Source organism: Gymnodraco acuticeps, unplaced genomic scaffold, assembly GCF_902827175.1.
Source record: "Gymnodraco acuticeps unplaced genomic scaffold, fGymAcu1.1, whole genome shotgun sequence".
Classification (NCBI taxonomy): Eukaryota; Metazoa; Chordata; class Actinopteri; order Perciformes; family Bathydraconidae; genus Gymnodraco; species Gymnodraco acuticeps.
The window spans coordinates 363449-381599 of record NW_022990772.1 but is presented as its reverse complement, the minus strand read 5'-3'; the positions used below and the strand labels follow the sequence as shown (position 1 = coordinate 381599).

The 18151-nt window shown below is 42.6% G+C and overlaps 2 protein-coding genes across 3 annotated transcripts; both read right to left on the bottom strand.

Moving 5' to 3' along the window:
- Positions 1 to 1723: 1723 nt before the first annotated feature.
- On the bottom strand, positions 1724 to 5131 carry LOC117556967 (BTB/POZ domain-containing protein KCTD12-like). Its single transcript, XM_034232604.1, has one exon. It carries the CDS (start codon positions 4418 to 4420, stop codon positions 3569 to 3571), a length of 852 nt encoding a protein of 283 aa, XP_034088495.1. The 5' UTR covers positions 4421 to 5131; the 3' UTR covers positions 1724 to 3568.
- Positions 5132 to 10683: 5552 nt separating this feature from the next.
- znf711 (zinc finger protein 711) lies at positions 10684 to 17812 on the bottom strand. Of its 2 annotated transcripts, XM_034232616.1 has the most exons (8): positions 17658 to 17811; positions 16522 to 16601; positions 16314 to 16412; positions 14968 to 15822; positions 14714 to 14860; positions 14450 to 14629; positions 13649 to 13783; positions 10684 to 13559 (listed from the first exon to the last, which is right to left on the bottom strand). In XM_034232616.1, the coding sequence occupies exons 3-8, from the start codon at positions 16390 to 16392 to the stop codon at positions 12382 to 12384; spliced, it is 2574 nt and encodes an 857-aa protein (XP_034088507.1). In that variant the 5' UTR covers positions 16393 to 16412; positions 16522 to 16601; positions 17658 to 17811; the 3' UTR covers positions 10684 to 12381. The 2 variants fall into 2 exon arrangements, with proteins under 2 accessions (XP_034088507.1, XP_034088508.1); XM_034232617.1 differs by lacking the exon at positions 16314 to 16412 and having other exon boundaries at positions 17658 to 17812.
- Positions 17813 to 18151: the final 339 nt, after the last annotated feature.

The window sequence follows — 18151 nt, the reverse complement described above, 5'->3', positions numbered from 1 at the left end:
TCTAGCACCTCTTCCAATAACAGGATATTTCATGCTGCTCAGGAACAGAGATAAGATGGGAACACCAAATCCTTCCCCGGTTAAATACCATCAGATTCTCATCTAGCTCCTTCCAGGTTATCTGTCTTACTGTCTCTCTGCTTCCTTGCCCCATTTTTCCAATCCCTTTATTCCTAACGTACATCCGTTCCTTCTCCTCTCTCTTATTTTCTTTCTCCGAATAGGGGAAGTGATGACCCAGCTGGCAACAAGACAAGTGGATCATTCTAAGAGAGGAAAGCGGATCGGGCCAAGGCTGCAGTGACACCACAGGAATACAGCATGGGTCAAATCACTGCCTCGAAGTACAGAGTCTTGTTCTCTCAGGGCTAATTGTCTTTTTGCCTGGTATGGCAAGAGTTAAATAATGAATGATGCTCGCTCACTTAGAAATTGTATTAAAGTCAAACTGTGTGGTAGGAACACAAGGATATAAATACAACTAAATACATAATTTCATTAAGTTGATGTGTGGTGAGCAAATAATGCAATTTGCTAAATCGTTTTTCCAAAAGACAGAGAATATTTCATGTTAAAATATCTTTATTGTGTAACGCTGCATAGAACAGGCATACTACTATAGTGACACAACTAGAACTTGCTTTTTGTTTGGTGGACTTAACTTTTGAGTCACAAGTTTCACAACCGAGCTCTAAAACAATAAGAAATAAAAAACAGCATTTCATCCCAGCTCGGCTTGTGGACGCTGCTGCTGCTCAATGTCAGTGTCAACACTTCTCACACATTTACTGTTGAATGTCGAGTCTCAAGGCTACTCATGGAGGTAGAGAATGACACTGATGCCTGACATTTCACACATGAAGCATGTGTCTCCATGCTTGTGCTAATGACTGACCTTGGCGCTCTCGTGTTGCATGTGTGTGTTGCAGGACAGAGACTAAGGGAAGGTTTCTGTTAGTTGAAGACACACTGCAGGCACGTATCGACTCTCATTCTCGATCGCAACAAAAAAGACATCATTCCGGGAAGGCTGCAACATAAATGTTTCAAAAGTTTTTGTGAAGCTCATCAGCTATGCTTTTATCTAGACCAGACTGAGGTCAGGTTTAGAGGTCTTATACTAAGGTAATCAGCATGTGATAAGCTCTTGGTAAACAACGGACTCATAGGACAGCCTCACCTACACAAACATGACCCTGGTTGTTGTTTGAGTGCCTCTTCTCTGTCTGTGCTCCATAAAGAAATGAAGCTTTTTAATTAACAGATCATATACATGTGTAGTCTTTGTGCAGCTATGGTATTTCACTTTTCTGGATTTGTACTGTAATTGGGTCAATTACTTGAAACAAAATATGGATTTTGTGAGCTGTTTTCAAAGAGGCTGGTATCTATGCATGTCCTAATTTCTATCCTGGCTCTGTTTTCTGGTCAACTGCTCATTGAAAGACCCGGCTGAGAAAACAAATAGGGGGGGAAATTGGAAAACAGATGGTGGAAGGGAGATGGTGCCTGAGGGGAGAGTGTTGAACATGTAATAAACAGTTTCTATCCATGGACATTTCCTTGACTGCGAAATGGTAAGATGAACATTTCAATTGATTAACTTGGTTGTATTGTTGCTGAAAATTACAAATTTGAACTGCAGTAATGTGGGGAAGTTCTGTACTAAATGTCACTCAGTGCTGAGAAAGCATTCAATCATGAATGGAAAGTACAACCCAACTAGAAAGAAAACAACTTTTATTTGACAGATAAATGTTCCTTTTGGCTGAACACTTTTAATTTCAGTGTTGTCTATTCCAGCAGCGACACACTGCAGCAAGTCTAACATATTGACTCAGTTGTCAACAGCACTTCATCACACTGAAACACAACATGGCGGTTTCTAGACATTTTAGAATACATTTATAGTCACTGTCAGACGTACTGCCAATACTACAACATAGCTCAGGAGAAATCCTGCGTATCACTGATCAATGGCTGCTTGTCAACTCAAAATTCTATTTATTTTCAACCTATATTTCATGATCTGGTTACAGCAACTACATTTGTTATATTTTCCTAACTTTGTCATCAGCCGAATCTTAAGTGCCTTCAGTTTGTGTGTTTAGTCTGAGGTATATGATGTGCAGACCTGTCCTGAGGCTGTATCTGGAAACAATCGTATTTCTTCACTCTATCATAACTAAGCTGGCTCTAATCTGCCCTCACAATGCCCTTGCTACAGAAGTGAAACATTGGGGCTTGGCTGGCTACAGTAATCCTGCCCTTTGTTGAGTGTATTCAATTTCAGTAAAACTCTCATCAAATATGCAACCTCTTAAACTAATACCAAACTGAGTGTTAAGAATAACATGATTGTTGACAGAACACTCAAAACTTGATCCGCTAAGGTGACTACCACATTTATTTATTTTTTAAACAACATGTAGTCCTGGTATAAGCCTGTCCAAAGAATTGCTTCACTTTATAAATGCTCTTAAATTATGTTATTGAGCAAAGAGAGGTCAAAGAAGAACAATGAGCGACAACATGAGCAGTGGGCTGTGAGTGATGTAACACTTTCATCTCATCGGCCCTCCCATTGTGGATGATTAAAATACTGAATGCTCCATTTCACAACACACACCTCATCTGGCAATCTTTTTCTTCCTATCTATGAGATACGGCTTTCATCGTTGTTTATCAAAGCCTTGTGCTTGATCACTTGCCAGAACAATCATATTTTTGAGAAGGAAACTCCACACACCCACTTCTTCCTTTAAAAATAAAAGGTTCAAAGCTTTCTTGTCTCCTATCTGTCCTTGTGGCGATATTATCATAAGCTCATTCATTCATAACAACAACAGAACAGTTCAACTACTATATGGCACGTTCCCAACCACATGGTGGACACATTTAATAAAAACTGAGCGAAATTAGATTTTTGTTACACTCATTTCTTGTGCTTGGGCTGCTCTCGTCCCACAAGGCTGATAAGATGTCCAATTATTTGGTAATTTAGTTCAGAGGAGCAGGAGCGAGTCCGATCTGCTCGAGTAAGCAGGAAAAGTAGCACTGTACATCACGGCCACTCTTTGAAGCCCTTTGCCTACCATTTGCCCTTATGACTGCTTTAATAGTCATATAGACACACCAGGGGCGCTTATTTAACAAAATTAGCTCTTGGATACCATATTGTGCTTCACCAAGGCAGATGCAATATATAGAAAAGGGTAAAAGTACATAGAAGGTATCAGTCTCTGCAGGAAAGGCTTGGGGGTTGCTGTGGTTGAGGACCGGGGACTACGCGGTTTAAGCCAGGGCAAAAGCTGGACCTGAGGATGAGGGGAATGACTTTTTGGGGGGTTGAGATTCAACCTGCAGAGAAGGTATGAAGAGTCAGAGCAGCAGCTGGGAAGTGTTCATAGGAGGAGGCTGCAGAGAGAGATGGAGGGGCACAACATCTACAGTACATCTAGTGATGCAGGATCCATCAGAGAGAGAAAGACAGGATGCCTGGAGGCTGGAGGAGGGGGGGGCACTTGGAGACAGGATGGGGGGGACCAGGGGAACAATGCCGGTAGTCTCACTCACGGAAGAACACATATTCAGTGTAGCTGGTCCAGATCTTGTCGTCCGTCTGCTCATGGGCGAAGGCGCAGGTTCCTGTGGAGTTACAGGCCACCATGTGGAAGCCTACGTCGGCCAGCTTGTCGAAGGCCTGCTCCAGGAAGGTGAACTTGAGATAGTAGCGGGATGTGTATCGCTCTGGGGGGCGGTCAGGGTCACGGCTCTCGTTCAGGGTCTCCCCAAACACCTCTTTGGCCAGAGAGGTCTTTCCACACACCATGATCCTTGCCACCCGTCGGAATTTGGCATCGGTGTGGCTGTCGCGGCCCAGTGTGTATGAGCCTCGGTAGCCAATAGTGATGAACCCGGACCGTTTTCCATCCAGGGCGCTGGGCACCAGGCTGGCACAGGCAGCACCAGCCCCCCCCAGGGAGCCCAGGTTACGGGTCGTTTCAATCCCAGGTGAGGAGTCCTCTGGGTCGCTCTGACACCCCTCTTCACCAAGGGAGTTCTGCTTGCTGATTTTGGGCGCCAGCAGCTTGACGAGCTCTGGCAGGTTGAAGAACTCGGCCTCCCTCTGCAGACGCCCCCGCTCCGGGAAGTGATCCGGAAGAACCAGCTGCTGGTCCCGCATGAAGTCCAGGATGTACCGGAACAGGAAACCATCACGGTCCACAAAGAAGCGGCCCTTGGTGTCTCTGGCCAGTCCTTTGACCGACTTTCGACTGAACATCTCCCATAGCAGAGAGTCTGGCACACTTGTGAGGGTAGAATAGCGGGTTATGTACACCTGGCCGCCAACATTTAGCTCTATAATCTCTGGGAAGGGGACCTCCTCCCCAGATATACCTCCATCTGGTAGAGCCATGGCTTACTCCTGTCTCACGGGTGCAGCTTTAAAAAACTGTTTCAGTTGTGGTGAAAGTTCAAATGACAGGAGATGAAAAAGGGTTTTCAGTGGGACCCTTCACAGTGTCTGCTGATGCCTGTCAAAGCTTCAGGTCCTGCTGCGGTGGATCCACCAACGGAGCGGCTAATCTGCAGCGCACAATGGGAATGTGCGCAATAAAAGCTGGTGGCTACTCTCGCATAAGAGCTGGAAGAAACAAAGCAGTATCACAAGCACACGCTCTATTCTAACTACAGCTTTCTACCACTATTCCTAAAACATAGTGCAGCGTATTTCAGGTAGCGTTGAATGGAGCCGTGTTGTCCTTTACGCGCAAATAGATGTGGTAAACAGAGATTGAAATTCCGCTTTTGACACCCGTTTTGCGAGCAGGAAATGCATGAGTTGCACAATTGTCCATAACGATCTCTTTTGCTCTAATTTCGCTCGGTTGTCCTGGCGCAAACAGGATCAGGTGGCCCAACTTCAATTAGGCAAGATTCCATAATTGGTGATTTCTGTGGGTGTCCCGCAGATGAAGAGCCACGCCATGAAGAGGATGGTGCCAAAGTAGTGTGAGGTGAGGAACACTCATAAAAATATCTCAGATTCTCCCATGTCTTGCTGTTGAAATATGCGCGAGGTGGTCAGCTGTTCAGGACCTCTGCTCCTCTCTCGTGTCAGACGGTACTCTGCTGCAACGTAAAGGAGGATACAGCGTTATTCACTCCGGTAGCCACGCCCACATGCGGTGACGCGCCTCTGCTGTGACCTATGGCTGTGACACAAAATATCCTACTCATTTAAATTTGGGAACATTTCACATTCACAATAAGAAATAGAATGCCCATTTTTTTACTTAGAATTACAACAATATGACACCACTGTTAAAAACGTTAAAAATTAGAAGACAATTAAAACCAATACCAAATACCAATGTGTATTTGATAAATATTTTTACTTGAAATGTTACCTTTTTTTATCACTATTTTCTTTATATTTATTTCTTTATTTCTTTATATTTTTTTGATATTTTGTACCTTTGTACCTCTGATGTCAATATGTTGTGTGTATATAATGTTTGATGTACATATATATGTATATATCCTCCTGTCCTACCAGACATGGTACTTTACAAATTCTTCTTATGGGGTGAGTTGGCGAAAAAGTCTGGAAATACGCCCCTAAAGATTAATTGAAATAGCTGCCTTGAATAAACATATACAGAAATCTATTTAAAAGAACCCTCATTTTTTCGATTTTTTCTCCCTGTAATTAATACATTCAATTATTAAATAAAACCATAAATTGGAGTATACCAATGACATCCTAACATCCATTCATGCATTTGTTATGTCATTGTGCTCACTAGGTATTTCGGCTAAATAAACATGTATATAAAATATTTACATTTTTAAATATTAATCTAATTCTATTCTGGGAGTCTCATTGAAACCCAGCCACTGACTTAGAAATGAGTATGCATTTATTTTTGATGCACTTATTTTTTTAAACAATCTCAGTTATCAGGGAAGCCAGTGTCTCTTAAGGAAGGATGGGATAACAGTGACATCTAGTGAATACTCAGGAGGAAATGTTTCCCCTTTCAGAACATGGATAACTATCGAGATATAATTCACTGCTGAGCATCTGTGGGCCTATCAGTGAAGGGGAAACATTTCTCTGGGCTCACCTTTCAATCAGTATTAGATGTATATAGAGCATTTCTTATGGCATTACAACTGGGTTCCAGACATGAAACCGAATGGACCTTCAGTAAATTGAAGATATTGTGTGTTCAGCAGTAGTAAAATGTACATATTATTCAGAAGGTTTTTATGGCAAAGGAGTTCAAATTGTTACCATAATATATTTTCATCTTGCTTTTAACAATTTCTTTTTCAAAAAGTAAAGAGTTTAAATAATTTACCTTTAATTTACCTGTGGTCAAACTGAAGAAGTTACTTGACAAAACAATCCCAATGCAGGTCCACTTATATGCCACACATCCTACATGAGTGGATGATATATTGGCCCTGTTGTCAAGGAGATTGTCCTGTTGACGTCAGTAGCTGTTATGATTCCTGGAGAGAGAAAAAACAATCTGATTTAAACATGAGAAAGTTAATGCTTCACCTTTGAAAAAGCAGTTTGAAAAAAAAAAATTCAAACCCAAGGTCCACTAACTGTCTTTTAGAAATATGTTTTTCAGATAGAGGCACATCAGATGACACACCAATAGAGAGCATTACTGAGTCAGAGAGACCTGCATACTCAACAGGCTGCCTACCATCTCTACTCTCTGTCTCTCTCTTGTAAGTCCACCATTCAGTCCTTTCTGCGACTAATCAGCAGGCCAATTTCTACCCATCTCCGAGCACTCTGGCACTGATTTCCCTGAAGGCCTCGCAGTCTCCAGCTGGCTTGCAGCACTTTCAGCCTTGTCTGCGACAATCTGGCTCGGTCCACTCTGGTTATGTGGGCCACCGCAGGATTTGGAGGTGAATTATGGCAGTGCTGTCTGCCAATGGGATGAGTTCAAAGTTCAATACAGTCTCCAGCTCCATTTGCTGCTCCCTCTGCTGAAATATGCAGAGCAATATGCTGTTTAACACCAAAGTCCAAAACAAAATACCCAAAATATGATCTGAGGCAAAACTGTTACTAGATTTTTTTTGAATTATTGCCGACTATTTACTAATGCCAGTGATTGAAAAATTAAGTGACTGGACTATTTGTGAATGAATTATCACGTTTTCACACCTTGACTCTAAAATCCATGCACATCAGCAATAACCCTGGGTGTTTACTGGCTGTTTCATTCTAAACACATCCTCACAATAGCCCATTGCTCCTCAGAAAAATTGTCAAAATGAAGTTTGACCTTCTGTAACGGCTGGATTATCTGTGTACGCCTGTCAATTATAATCACCGTCATGGCCTTAGGAAGCAGATAGGTGAGTGTGTGTGTGTGTGTGTGTGTGTGTGTGTGTGTGGTGTGTGTGTGTGTGTGTGTGTGTGTGTGTGTGTGTGTGTGTGTGTGTGTGTGTGTGTGTGTGTGTGTGTGTGTGTGTGTGTGTGTGTTTTGTGCTCTTCTGATTAAAAAAGGCAAAGTAGAGGCTTGGGAGAGAGAGTAGTTCAGCACGGTCAAATGGGAAATGGGCATAATGTACTTACTGCCGTTGCTTAATTATGTGTGTTCAGAGCGAAACACCCCCAACACATACTAACGCTAAACTCCTGGATGATGCAGTGAGAAAGAAACGGTTACTTAGGGACCATTTTATGGATATGTCTGCATATTGATCTCTGCGTTCTCAGCAGTTTCTGTTGACAGCTGCACCATTAAGTGATTTATGAGATGTTTTGTGGGGTCAACAGAAAATGAACAGGCTGGTGCATCTTTCAGGTGTATGTGAACCTATCTGCACAGCCTCATTTCCCTCAGCATGAAGCATCGTACATCTTTCAAGACGGGTGACATGGGAGCGAAACACGACTGCAACACACGTCTTGGTGCGTAGAAAGAGTCACATCTCCTGGGAGTCTCTGTGTGGAGGGAAGAGAGGAAGTTGTTTATATTATAATGACTCACAGTTGATAGAAAGATGAAATGGAGACACCTGCACAAACTTTTTTAATCACTTTACTGCACTTTCTTCCTGATTCAGTCACTGCTCTTCCTCTCTCTCATGGTCACTCCAATCCCACATCATTTCATCAATCTGTCTGTTTCCTCCTTCGCCAAGGCCACTCGCAAACTCATCATGTTGTCCCTCTGCATTATAAAATCTGTACAACTTTCACAACTATTGTTCGACATCCCTCTTACTTGCCTTCTTTGCTACAACCATTTCTGAAGTTAGTTATAATCAGAAGTGATCTGATTACAGACCACACATTCATTTGAAGACAACATTATCTTTTTTTCACGGAAGACATTATAACATTTGACACTAAAAAGGCTCAGGTGTAAATGACACAATTAAGGTAAACTGAATTACATTTACCTGCTTAAGTTTCTGCGTGCTGGTATTGTTTTTCCTATTTGTTAGTAACAACTGGGCTTTTCTTACACACACATGACATCAACACACAGATTCACAAGTGGATCTGTAACAGTATAGTCCGACAGCAGGCTGGGATTTACTTATGATGCAGCCTTGATAATGGGATACATTTTCAGCTATCAGAAGTTTTTGACTGCTGTTTTAGCTATTTGCAAAGATCTGTTTACTCTTCAACACAGCTGAATGCCTTCAACTTGTACTGTATGTTTTCTATCTACTTCTTGAGGTTGGAGACCCTCTTAACACTGTAGAATTGCATCACTGCAATTCGGGAAAATAGTTGAAATCAAAGGGTAAAACTTCAGGTCGGCAGCTTTCACATTTTGTATCAACTTGATTTCGTCAGAGGATGAGCTGGTGATCCAGTGAAATTTCAAATTCCCTTTTTACTAACCAGTAAATTGCTTGTTGGCCTCAGGCACCGCAGTTACTGAGGCTTACTGGCTTATGTCATCACTTCTCAATAGTTGACTACATTTTTTAAATCAAATAAATGTGTGGTGCTGTATATAAATCCTTTATTTAACCAGGTAAAAGACTCATTGAGATTAAAATCTCTTTTCCAAGAGTGACCTGGCCAAGAAGGGCAGCATGAACAAAGTTACAACAGATAAAACACAGACAAGACAGGCAGACAAATACAGCTGTAAAACACAAATACAATGGCACATTATAGCAGTCAATATGCGAAATAAAACAAACTATTAAAAATCATTAAAAACTGGCAAAATCTAAAACGATTTTTGGATATACGAACTCTCACATCTACCAATGGTGTCGTGTTCTCTGTCCTTTAGGATGGACCTGAATTCCCCCATAGTGATTCATCTGAGAGTTTCAGCTCCTTCTGTTCCAAGCTGTGGGGGGGGGGGGGGGGGGGGGGGGGCAGCATATTAAAAAGCTGTTTCACCCAGTTTTGTTCTCACTGTAGGAACCAGCATCTGAATACAATCTTGGGAGCGCAGGCCATATAGACTTTCTCTTTGACACATATATGTGCAAATGTAGGAGGGAACCAACCCAAGAAGAGATTTATAAATAAAACTCAACCAATGGGAAAGTCTGTGAGCAGACAAAGATGGCCAATTAGCAGCAGCATATAAAGTGCAATGGTGTACTCGATATCCAGATCCAGTGATAAATCGTAAGGCACAACGGCACACAGTATCCAAGCTCTTTAGGCATTGGTCAGAGGCATTCATGTATAGCAGGTCACCATAATCTAATACAGGTAAAAACGTTGCAGATATCAAATGTTTCCTTGTCTGAAAAGAGAAACAGGATTTATTTCTGCAAATAAATTATTTTATTTTAAGCTTTGAAACAACAAAGCTGTTGAACTGAGAGCTGCAACTGAAACCACGGACACTCATTAGAGGTTTTAAAATATAAACAGACAGAGTTTGGATTAAAGCAGGTTTCAAGTTCCAAAACAGGATGATAGAGTGATGCTTGCCTTGCTTTCATCTGCCCCCAAACATTATTGTCAGTCAAGGTAGCAATATGTCAAAACAAAAATCCTGCTGTCTGTCCTCGTTGAATAAGAGCTGCAAATCAGGGGATGAAAAAAGGATGCATGGAACAATGTAATCTGTTTTATGTTAGTCTCTCATGTAAATTCAAGAAGTGATCCTTTCAAACAGTTGACTGTGTTTAATCGAAATGAATATTTGTTTTGCCTTAATGTCTCTCATCATGTGTGGAGCATAACCTGTGTTGACGGTGAATATCTGCTGACAGGGTATTAAATGTTATACTTTGCCCGAAAACAAATCTAGTGTTAGCTTGAATTTCTGTTTTCCTAGCATGCCTCCATGGTAAACGTAGAATCCAAAGTGATACTTTTTTTTTGATTACATATTTGTTACTTTGAGAATTATTATCCAATGCATGCTACTTCCCAACCACTAAAACCTTACCTTCACACTTCCTGATTGTTAGTCACTTGCTTGTTAAACACACTTGTTGTGACAGTTAGAAGTGCTTGTCCGTTGACTTTAATTAAAACCTTATTTGTTTTCTGATTCTTTGTGGAGCGATGCAGGAAACCCTTCTTCAATAGAATACAGGTAGGGTACCTGATATACAAATGGTTCGTTTTTTGGTCAAGTATTCTTCTAAGATGTCATGTAAAGATCATTTCTGTTTGCAGGACAGAAAGCACAAAGAGCGTAAAAAGATAATTGTTTATTTTGGTTCTTCCCCACCAGTAGTTTACCCACAATCAGACTGAAAGAAAATATAGACTAAGGTACAGGAAATGTGGGGATCTTTAATATATACCACATTTAATTTCATGGAGACAGCATGTGTGCATACTTTAAAGACTAATGCCAATATGACAACTGACTGAAGGGAATACTCCCATGGTTGGGATTTGGGTTGTATAATAACGAGGGTCGGGGAAAATTGTTAGCGAGCACAAACAAAACACAAAACCAGATCACTTATCCATAGAACAAAACAATAAATGGTAAACCCACCACTTTCAATACAATTCCGTCTGCATACAGTAATGGATCGTGCCCACTTAGAGATAACACTCAAAACAAACTTTTCTTTTACCAACTCACAAAGCTCTGTAATTGTTTATTATCTAGGTTTCATATATAGATATATTTAAATATCTATATATGCACACACACGTAATTAAAATAAAAAATAAAATAAAAGTTATTAAAGTGCTTTCTACTGACTCAAACACACAATCTCTGAGAGAATGGTTTTGATGCAGTATGTTTGAGAGTTAAAAATCACTTCCTTTCTGATTAGCTGTGTTCCTCAGTGCTTAAGGGAAAGAGAGCGACAGATGTAAGGCATGATTGCAGTCGATGTTAGCCGAGAGCACATTTAGCTTTAGGTAACATCGCACTATGCAGCTTACTATGGGCGCCAGATGTAATCAGGTCAAAGGTTACCGAACGTGAAGCCAACCATCTGCCAAGTTCATATAAATACACCTGTGAACTATTGTGTACACTAAAGGGATATTCTACTAATATACCAGCGACACCATTTCTCCTCCTTGTTAGACACTGCTGATCAGACCAGAACATCTCTGATTCAACTTTAAGACATATTTAATAGAATACAGCCTATATCATACATGATTAATTTAGTGGAACTCCAAGTGTTCAAGCTTGGGAGGAAAATCCCAAATGATGGAAGTTGAAATGTTAGATTTGATGACTTGACTTTGATGATTTGACTATCTTCTCAAGGTGCGTAATGTGTGTCAACATCACTCAAAACCATCTCATGAATGGCCCTGCCTCTAAAAGACATGATGGCATTGAACAGAAATGTCAGGGCAAAGCTGGTTAATAGGGACAGAGATGCTAGTGTGTACTATGGAGGTAAACTTCTCCGGTGCACATTCCACATCATCTGAAGAACTGGCATGACGTTCACTAAGCACCACTTTCTGATTTACAGGACACAGTCATCATCTTGCAGCACTTCCGCTGAGTGGGGTATAAAAATATAGACATTTGAGACCCTGAATATAAGTTCATATGTGATTTTCTGCAACGAAACGAAACACAATTTACAGCTGTCCCACTCAGTGTACACATTGTCTTTTTTTTTGTTACACTTCACCCCATCTAAAATGTGTTCTTGCATTACCCCTGGGGGAGGAGGGTTACACCCATTACAACACAGAACACAGAACGGCAATTATGATGTTGTCGTCTTTATCAACAGCATACATCTGTCATTTCTTTGTTAATACACTAAAATTACCTCTGGGTGTGTGACACAGATTTACTGGGGAAGAGGAGTGTGTGTGTGTGTGTGTGTGTGTGTGTGTGTGTGTGTGTGTGTGTGTGTGTGTGTGTGTGTGTGTGTGTGTGTGTGTGAGCGATGACATTACATCAACATGTCTTTGTGGTGCCTGGCTATGTGCTGGCTCTTCTCCGAAGGCCTCCTAAAGCCCTTGGTGCAGTAGTCGCAGCGGTGTGGGTAGTCCTTGGTGTGAATGGAGATAACGTGGCGTTTGAAGCCAGAAGCGTCCGTACTGTTATACTCACAATACTGGCACTGATAAACCTTTCTACCGCTGTGTGTCTTCATGTGTTTCTTCAGCTCCGCCGGCTGCCGGAACCCTCGCCGGCAGCGCTTGCACTTGAAGGGAAGGTCCTTCGTGTGCAAGGACAGGATGTGGCGACTCAAAGTGAAGGTGTCCGGGGCGTTGAAGTTACAATGTCGGCACTGGTGCACCTTGTTGCCCTTATGTGTCTCTGCGTGCTTCTTCAGCTCCGAGGGCCTGTGAAAGCCTTTCTCGCACACGTCACACTGATGGGGGAAGTCCTTGGTGTGTACAGAGATAATGTGTCGTTTCAGGTCGCTGGAGTTGGTGCTCTTGTGCTCACAGTGTGGGCACTGGTGGGTCTTGTGGCCTTGCACCATCTCTATGTGCCGCTGGAGTTCCCGTGCGTCGGCGTATGCTTGCGGACAGTGGCTGCACTTGAAAGGCAGATCGGCGCCATGCTTGCTCTTGATGTGAGTCTTTAGGTTGGACTGATCTGCGCAGCGGAACTCGCAGTGCGGGCAGTGGTAGGGCTTCTCGCCCGTGTGGGTCCGCATGTGTTTCTTCAGCTCTGACGGGTGGCGGAAGCCCTTGGCGCACTCGACGCACACGTGTGCAAAGTTCTTACTGTGCACAGCCAGCAGGTGACGGTTGAGCAGACCCTGTTCAGCGGTCTCATAATCGCAGTACTTGCAGTGATGCAGTTTGTTCTCCCGGTCCTTGACGATGAGCTTGTCGGAGCCCAGAGGGCTGGACTCGTGGTAGCGCCGCGCGTACTCGCTGTATTCTGGAGAGCGCTCGTTGTGACTCAGCAGCTTGTGACTCTCGAGGTGGTTGTGGAAACTGATTTTCTTGTTGGTGGTGAAGTCGCAGTCTGTACATTGGTATTTCTTCTTCAGTAGGTGGTCCGGGTGGTTCTTCATGTGGCATTTGAGGAAGCCTCTTGAGCGAAACTTCTTTCCACATAGGTGACAGGGGTAGACAGTCAAGGGCAACCCATCTGGTCCGATGATAACAGCTGGAAGAGAGCGGTGGAAATACTGTTATCCATCCAAAAATATTACATTCTCACTAGCAAATTATCTTAAATTCTAAATCTGTCCATACCAGTCTGAGACTGTCGAATATCTCCTTTCTTCTTTTTCTTAGTTTTGGGTTTAAGGACACGGTTGTCCCCGAGTCCCTCTCGGATTTGCAGAAACGGTGAAGCCGCTCCATTCTTCACCTGATCGATGGTATTACCTGCACGGAAAAAATAGAATTAACTTTTAATTGTAAGTTTTGCTAAAATTGGTTATTTGAAAATATGCTCCAATGCACTTTCAAAATGTATTAATATGGCATATATCTGAGCTGTGACACATGCTGTGCAAACTGTCCAAAGGTAGAAACATTTAGTTGATTACTCATTTAAAAAGACTGCTGACATACAGCAGCCCCCTCTTACTGATCTCCTTCAAACACTCAATGTGTTGTATATAAATCATAATCATTTCAATGTGAGCTCATCGCAAAAGAAACTGCTTGTTTATTATGGGCGCAAAAGAAGATTGTTTCAGCTAGTAGCCATAATTAGATAACTAATTAACTAACAATTGTTTGTTTTGTGCCTATGTTTAACTAGAGATCTATTATCGGTGTGTTTTTCCTTTTGATTTGTATCGCAGACAGACAAGCAACTTGTTGTATTTTAGCAGTATTCAAAAAGCAGTGGGAAGGCTAAAGTGAATACACATTAACAGTTGTATTTAACAGTGATGAACATGTTGTATTGCTATGGCGATATTAAATAACGTTATTGCACACATCCCTCATGTCATGCAACTCTAATTGACACCTTTTGCTCGTTTACAGCCACACGACCCGGCTGACACAATACAATTAAAGTGGTTTCACAAAGGGACATACTGATGTCATCATCGTCATCCTCGTCACTGTCATCCTCATCATCCTCTTCTTCTTTCGGATGGTTCTTGACCGCCATGTAGACCATCTTGTCACGGCCAACTCCCAGTCTGCCTGACGATGCAGCTTCCAGGTCAGGATGGCCATTCTGGTAATCATCCTCTGTTATCACCTCTGTTCCACCTGGAAAGAGATAACATTACGTTTAACAGGGAAGAATTGTGTTGTATTGTTGAAATGATTTGATTATTCTAAAAAGTCACTTACCCAAGTCATCATCTGCTTCAGCTTTGAAAATGTAGACTTTGATGACCTCGGAGCCGTCCTCCTCTTTACACTCCTTGTCTTCCATTACCTCAGTGCTGATCTCCAGGGGAGTGTCTCCTATGTCCAGCTTCTCTCCCACCTCATCCACTACAGTAACACAAGTAGTCATAGTTCATAAAACATATCAATAATAAAACATGGTATTACATATGAACAAAGTTAATTAACGTATAAATGATGAAATTCTGTCTTACAGGAGATCATGAGGTAATCCTCAGAGCTGCTTCTCGCATCATCGTCCTCGTCCGTCTGCAGGGAGACAGCCTCTGCTGGCATCTGTTGGTGGATGATGGTCTCCGAGTTGGATTCGGTCACCATCAAGCCTTCTGACACGAGCTGGTGGTCCAGCGTGTTGTCCTGGTGCTCAGACAGCAGCTCCGCCACAAACACCTGGTCTGGCATGTCATCATGATGGTGGTTTGAGTCCTGGATGAGGTCTGCAGTGAGGACATGATGATGGTGGTGATGGTGGTGGTGATGGTGATGATGGGGGTCCAGATCTTCCTCTATTGCAACCTCTGTGCCCATAATATTCTCAGGCATGATCACACTGTGTTCTGAGGTCACCATGTCTTCAGAGCTAATTTCATGGGCTTCTACTCCTTGCGACTGCAGACTCTCCTCATCTACCTCCAGGCCTTCAACAACCTCCGCTTCCAAACCCTCCACTTCCACTTCTTCCTCAAGGCCCTCGACGATGTGAACTCCCAGGTCTTCGACATCAACCTCAGTTTCCAGGCCCTCAACCACATGCGACTCCAGACCCTCCACTTCCACCTCGCCATCGACAACATGAGCCTCCAGCTCTACCACATGTGTCTCTATCCCTTCGACCTCTTCTGCCTCCAAGCAGTCAACGTCTGCATGTAAGCTCTCCACCACTTCCGTCTCGAGTTCTTCCACCACCTCAGTCTCCAGGCAGTGAACCTCAAGCTCATGCTCCAGGAGGATGCCCTCGTCCGTCATCACATCAGAAAGAAGCATACCTTCAGGCACAGACACCACAATATGCTCCCCGTCGATGTGAGCCAGACCCCCCATGCCTGCAACTGTAAACACAAGACACACAGAGAGGGCTGCATGACAAAGAGTTTCCTAAAACAAAATGAGCATATAAGCTGCAGAGTGTGTTTAACATTGTAGCTACAGCAGAGATATCTCAACAGATCGTAATATTGTATAATATTGGTGACAGGTATCACCTGCTCTATGGTGGTTTGTTGGGAAAACGTCAGAATGACAATGTTTGTAACAGTGACTTTTTTTATTTATGTAGGCAATAAAACCAAATGACATTGGCCCTGTCAACGTGACGGAGGAGACCAAATCAACCTGATTGTATAGAAGTATAGTATAGTTTATAAAGTGTGTATAGAGCAGCTCTCTTACATAGTTAAAAGTGATTACATTATTTTAAGAAATTACTGATTCAATCTTAAAGATATTTAGGTTTTAGCTATACTTTAAATTTGTCGGATGGTGTGAATTTGATTACATTTTGAAATGATTGGTTTTCAGCTTGTCCTATTTGACCACTTACCAAAGTCTTGCATGATCATAGCGTGGGGCATCTTAAGCTCCTGAGTGTGTAGCTCCAACACTCCTCCTCCTTGATCCATGTCTTTACTTGGGGAAAAGCCTTAAAATTACAGTGTACACTGTTAGCAGTTTTCTTGTACTGTGTTAGTGTGCTTTACTAACGTGAAAATGAAAGCAAAATGCAACACGGACTAGTAACCAATACATACCTTCACATTTGATGACAAACCCCTTAGAATACAACCAACAGGGTTATTGATGTGCTTCCTTCCATCAAGTTAATCAATCCCTTGGTAAAAGAAAAAAACAAACATAAACAATTGGTACTCATAGGCATTGCGCACATAATAGAAGGGAACAGAAAGTATGTAAAGACGTTACAACACAACTTGTATACATAGGTTCAGCTTTATAATAAGAACAGTGTTAAGACCATAATTAATGGAATGTGTATGCGTAACGTTAAAACACAGGGCCGAAAACTTTCACTGAGGAGTAGGGCAGTTTTGTTGTTGACCACTGGCTCCATCCATTGCTTATAAGTAGTACTACAGGCGGCTTCAACCTGATATAGCAATACACCTGGAGCTGGTTGAGCCTGATGGCTGCAGCCCAGCTGAGACAAAGGGCTGTCCCGCTCAGTGTGCAGGAGGACGAGCCCACAGTCAGCAGCTCTGATAGCTATTGAAAGATGAGTCCTGCTTGTTTATGTATTGCCGTCGCATGACGGTTAAAAATAAGCCAAGTGGGTAATGTCTGCAAGGATCTGTGGTGACGTTAAGGTCCCGCGGATATATAACTTAAGGATAAAATAAGCAAGGAGCTTATGCATTGGTCTTATTAAAAAAGTATTTATTTCTGGACTTTCAAAAAATCAACACTAGCTTTGAGTGTATGGCCGCCAATGAAAGTACCGCAGACGTTATGCAATGCCATACCAGGGCGGCTACCGCCCTCCACCCACCAGAGCTAACTAGCAAGCGAGCTAGGACTGATCCTCCGAGGCGCCATTTTGTTCTAGCATAACTGCTACTCCAAGGAATGCGACAACCGCTCTTATTTGACCATTTTAAACTCAAATGCATTCAACTATACACTCTGAATAAAGGCACCCGCATTACCAACAAACCAACATGCCATATATGATAATTATTATGCAAGTCGCTCTAATCCGCGCGACGACGATCTTCCTGTAGGCTAGCTAGCTTGCTAAGCTAAGTGAAGCAGCTTGTGCCGCATTATCTTCCATGTTGTTTTCCAAAAGGCTGAAAGAGGCCCGCTACGGCCGACTGGGCCCTTGCGTCTTATTCCACATGCCTTTCTAACAGATTCAAAATAAAATTACCTGATAGCGTCCTCTTCTGACTCTATCGGTGTTTCTCCCCCTTCTCAGTTTTGTCTGTTATTGTTTTGGTTTATTTTTGACGGTAAGCTAAGTGCGGCCTGCAGTTTTGGATCCCCGGGCACCCTTTGCTAGGCCTCGGCCAATCAGCTTTCTTCCTGACAAGCAGAGGGAGGGCGGGGGGCAGACAATGCGTGGCCTCGTTTACCGCTGATCCCTTACTATTTGCGTCATGCATAAGAGAGCAGAGTAACGTTAAAACACTTTATCCTAATGGGAACATATCTGTGCCCGGATTTGAGACACAACATTCAAATGTTATCACTTTTTTTTTTAACATGGGTGCCGACTTCGTTCACATTTTGCTTGCGCAGATGAGGCCTGTGGGCCATTTTGTCACAAGGGGTGGGTAGCGTCGAGCACTCATTTGTGAGGGGTTTGGTGATGCACACAGGCAGGAAATATCCGGGAGATGCTGCCGCTTCTGCTTGTGCTGC